The sequence below is a fragment of the Lathyrus oleraceus genome, chromosome 5, assembly GCF_024323335.1.
Source record: "Lathyrus oleraceus cultivar Zhongwan6 chromosome 5, CAAS_Psat_ZW6_1.0, whole genome shotgun sequence".
Lineage (NCBI taxonomy): Eukaryota > Viridiplantae > Streptophyta > Magnoliopsida > Fabales > Fabaceae > Lathyrus > Lathyrus oleraceus.
The window spans coordinates 537,850,860-537,855,839 of record NC_066583.1 but is presented as its reverse complement, the minus strand read 5'-3'; the positions used below and the strand labels follow the sequence as shown (position 1 = coordinate 537,855,839).

The 4,980-nt window shown below is 25.9% G+C and overlaps 1 protein-coding gene across 1 annotated transcript; it reads left to right on the top strand.

The window, feature by feature from the left end:
* Positions 1-2,701: 2,701 nt before the first annotated feature.
* On the top strand, positions 2,702-4,451 carry LOC127086192 (pathogen-related protein). The gene is made up of 4 exons (XM_051026904.1): positions 2,702-2,937; positions 3,024-3,156; positions 3,588-3,886; positions 4,229-4,451. The coding sequence occupies exons 1-4, from the start codon at positions 2,806-2,808 to the stop codon at positions 4,346-4,348; spliced, it is 684 nt and encodes a 227-aa protein (XP_050882861.1). The 5' UTR covers positions 2,702-2,805; the 3' UTR covers positions 4,349-4,451.
* The last annotated feature ends 529 nt before the right edge of the window (positions 4,452-4,980 follow it).

Sequence of the window (4,980 nt, the reverse complement as noted above, 5' to 3'; positions counted from 1 at the left end):
CCAACTTATGTATTTGATAACATTTACTCATAACAAAAATATTTCAATGTTGTATTAATTTGGATTTATATTATACTTAATCATCTAAATAGACATTGATTTATATCCAATGGTCATGTGAACAATTATTGAATTTTTAGATTAGCTTATATCCATTGGTAAAATAAAATTTAAAGAATTTTTTAAGATATAATTTAAAAATATTTTTGGGATTAAATATTGGATTAGTCTATTAACCCGAAATACCCGTATGTATTAACCCGAAACCCGTCTAAACCGAATCCGCTAAATTCGTATTTAAATTTGGACGGAAATGGGTCTTTAAAAACTACTCGCGGTTTGGGTTGGGTGGTGGTTTTGGGCCCAAACCCGCCCAACCCGGCCCGTTGTCCAACCCTAAGATTTACTATATTTTCGTGTTAAGATGATTAAACCAAAGCTGATGCATCACTTAACAATCTTATAACTTGGTGAGAGATATGCATACATGTTATGTTCACGTGAACTTAATAATTCCTTATTATTTTCTCGACTATTATAAGTTGTAATAGTACATTGTTAGCATTAAATGTACGCCATTCTTGGATCCATAAACAATGTATAAGAAAAAGGAAATGCCATCATGTGAATTATTAGAATCTGGTTTCTCGGCAGCAAAGATGTAATATTGTTTGAAAATATTTTAATAAAAAGTATGTTTATATTCTAAAACAAAAAAAATAATACTGATCAAATTAGAAAGATTAATTGTGTTTTTATATGGATTAAAAATATGTTTATATCAGCAAATAGAAAATTATATTAGCATTTATTTTGGTTGCAAAACAAGCTGATGAAATGATTACTGCCGAGGATATGAATTCAAATTATTAGCACTTAGAGTTAGTAAGATTTGACATAATAGTTTGAGAGAAACATACTATTAATTTCAAGTCTCCATCCTTTCTTTATTTTATGAATTCAATTGGTACATACTATTAATTTCAAGTCTTCATCCTTTCTTTATTTTATGAATTCAATCGGTAGTATAGGGTTATGAGAAAGGGTATCAATATTGAGTAAGAGTATGTTCATTTAGCAGGTTCTCCCACTTATAAGTATTTAAGTTTTCATATTTATAATCAATGTGAGACTCCAACTCACACTTGATTTATTATTTTTAACATTCTCCCTCAAGAATGAGTCTACAATATTTTCTCTTAAGTGGAAACTCTTTTTTGTCACATATATTTTACACTCGTACCGCCATTAACACCTTTTCCTGAGCATGTCGATACACTTTTTCTTGGAGATTTCGATATAAGTAAGTCGGTCATTTTATTTGAACCAAAGTTTCATGATACAATTTCTTAAGTCATGAGAAGAACATCGACATTGAATCAAGAGCAACACACAAGTGAGAGACACCACATATTCACCCACTATCTTAAGGTGATAGAAGTGTGGATTCTCCCACTTATAAATACTCAAGTTTCCATATTTATAACCAATATGAGACTGCAACTCAGATTGAATTATTATTCTAGCACATTTTAAAACAAATTAAAACAATAATTTTACTAAAACTTTGAATATTTGGATAATTCATATGTTTTTTTAATGTTAATACATATTTGAACTCTTGTAATCTATGTAATAGAGAATAATCTATTATTTTCGAAAAGAAATCTTTGATCGGACGGATAAATTCTTAAGTTAACTTAGTAGTCTATAAATAGACTGAGTCTCTCAGATTATTGAGAGACTGATTGTTGATATTCACTTGTAATCTTTGAACCCTTATTGAACAAGTGAATAGTAAAACAGTTTTAACAAATTCTGATTTTCTTCTTTCGTCTTCTCTCTCTTTTGTAAAACTTAATAGGATTTCTTGTTTTTGATTTTTTAGAATTTTTTATTTTTTATAAAAAATATTTTTCTCAGAAATAATAATAAAAAAAATTCTCATTTTATTTTTATTTTCATAAAAAATATTTGTTTTTCAAAACGTAAAAATAGATTTTTTTTCCAAAAATATCATATTTTTTATTTAATATATATATATATATATATATATATATATATATATATATATATATATATATATATATATATATATATATATATATATATATATATATATATATATATATATATATATATATATATATATATATATTTATAATAAAAATATTTTATTTTATTTTATTTTTAAAGAAATATAATTTTCCAAAAAGAAAGTCGTATTTTTTGTTTTTGAAATATTTTTATAAATAGAAATAAATTATTAAAAAGTTGTTTTTCAAGATATTTTTTTGAAAATTTGTTTTTATTAAATTAAAAAAAAATTGACTAATTTTATTTTTATTTTGAATATAAATATCTAAAATATAAATTTGATTTAAAATATCTAAAATATAAATTTGATTAAAACCATATTAATAATTAATCAACTTTTAGTAACCGAATTTAAATATGAATATGAATAATTTAAATAATTAATTAATTTGAGTATCTTATGATATTCTAATTTACCTAATTAATATACAAAAAGAAAATATTGTTTTTGAAAAAATAAATAGAGGGTAATTGCCCAAACCACACAACATGGTTGCGTCCAAGTATACATTTCAATATTAAAAATACATTTATCTTTCTTGAATAAAATGAAAATCTTATCTCGTGACTCAAGATATATATAGGACATGTGTCTTGATAAAAAAATCTAGGACATATGATCATAACCATCTTCCTTTACACCTATAAATACATATGAATTTTTCTAGTTTATGCATAACCTCTTCATTATAATTTATAACATTTAACATGTCAAACATAGTTTTAAAAGACAAGTACAGATCTATTTTGCATGATGAAGATGAGAACATCCAGTGGAGACATGGTGGCCCTCCCACTTATGGTCTTGTCAACCAGCTTTTCGAACAAGGAAGAACCAAAGTGAACCACCACACCACACCTTAATCTTATCACTTCTAAATCATATGTTTTTTTTTTTTGTCTCAATTTTGAGTTAACTTTTTCAGGAATGGCCAGAAGGATCATTGGAGGAAATAGTGCAAAATGGTATTAAGTCATGGGAGATGGAACTCTCTCACAAGATCCGGTTGCAGGACTTCAAGACCATTGTGCCTGAAAAATTTAAGCTCTTTGTTAATGGTAATTAATTAATTAATTAATCACTTATGTGTCAATTTTTATTTGGTATACATCTTTTTCTATGGGAGAATTTAATAGATATTTTGGTTCTATGAATTTATTTGTGGTGTGTATTTTTTTCCTTTACATTAATTAATTTGTTTGACACTATTTGATGAATAATTGCTCACTTAATTATGTAGGTGAATCAATCAAATTTTCTTATATATGTTTTTTTTTGTATACCTTCTATGATCATGATGAACTTTAATCTTGGAGGGAATCTATAGATCTAAACTTTCATTACATTTATAAATCAGAGTAGAATAAGGGTGGGAGAGATAACTCAACAGTCAAAGTTATAGATAAATTAATTTTTTTCAGTAATTTAATTTAGTTTATTAGGTATTGAATATAAACAAAATTCTGAATACCTTCAATTCCATTTACAGGCAGAGAGGGACTAAGTGCAGAGGAAACTCTAAGTTTAGGAAGTTATAATGCATTGTTGAAAAGTTCTTTGCCAGAAAATTTGAAGCCATATAATTCAAATGAAGAGACTTTTGAATCCTCTCATGAAGTGTTCAAATCAGCTTTTCCAAGAGGATTTGCATGGGAAGTGATTAAAGTTTACACAGGACCACCTGAAATTGCTTTCAAGTTTAGGCATTGGGGATTCTTTGAAGGTCCATTCAAAGGACATGCCCCTAATGGGAAAATAGTCCAATTCTTTGGCTTGGGAACTCTCAAGGTATTTACTTTTATTCTAGGATCTTAATTCAATAATAAATTTTTATAATTTTTCTCTCTGAATTTTTTATCTGATCAAATAATTTAGTGACTGAAATTTTTCCGTTTAAAAGAGAATAAATAAGATGTCACGAGTTTAAACTCTTGCATCTTTATAATATGATAGGATGTTCTTACATAGCTAATAATTGAGCTGGATTAACGAAATTTTATATCTATAATTTTAACTATTTGATTATGAGTTTTTATTTCTTACATAAAAACAACTTTGATTACTTTGTACATTTTAAAAATTTATATATCACTATCATGATTGATGAGCAATAATTTTTTTTTATGATAGGTGGATGATGCTTTGAAGGTTGAAGAGGTGGAAATTTACTATGACCCAGCAGAGTTGCTTGGAGGCCTTCTATCAAATGGAGATAGTACAAAAACTTCACCTTGTCCTTTTTCCAATTAATAAATTATTTACTATAAAATTGCAAGTGAATAATAATAATAATAATAATATTTGATCTTGCTGTATTTCTAGAATAAATTTATGGGGGCAGAGGAATTCATTATTTTTCTTCTATTTTGTGATAAAAAATTGTGAGCCGAGTAATTACTCTAGTATATATAAAGGTGAATTTCTTTCTTTCTATAATAATAAGATGATTTTATCTTTTTTTGCTTTTTGGCAATTCCAAATACATGTCATGTGCTAAGTTTGGTTTTTGCCTTCTGTATCGGGTCAGTTAGATTTTATTTTTCAGAGGAAAAAGTGAATACGAACTAACAAAAGATATCGGATTTACTTGATTTCATTTTTACAATTCTTTTATAACAAAATCTGAAACAACAGTGTAGATGATATTTTTAAAAAGATAAAAAGTTAATATTAAAAATCTAGGATTAAATATACAACATTCTTATAAAGTAAGCAAGGTTCGATTTACATCCAATAAAAACTTTTTACGAATTCTTCTTATAATGTGAAGATTTTTCTGTCTATAGTTTTGGGTGTATTATTTCCTGACGTATATTATTTATGTGTCATTTAATTAAAAAAAACATTTTATGTGGATTTTTTAAATAATTTTTTTAAATATT

Bases quoted from the DNA above. Each gene is read 5' to 3' on its own strand.
- LOC127086192 (XM_051026904.1), top strand. From the start codon at position 2,806: ATGTCAAACATAGTTTTAAAAGACAAGTACAGATCTATTTTGCATGAT. The intron at 2,938-3,023 runs GTGAACCACCAC...TAACTTTTTCAG, and splicing joins TCGAACAAGGAAGAACCAAA to GAATGGCCAGAAGGATCATT. The intron at 3,157-3,587 runs GTAATTAATTAA...TTCCATTTACAG, and splicing joins ATTTAAGCTCTTTGTTAATG to GCAGAGAGGGACTAAGTGCA.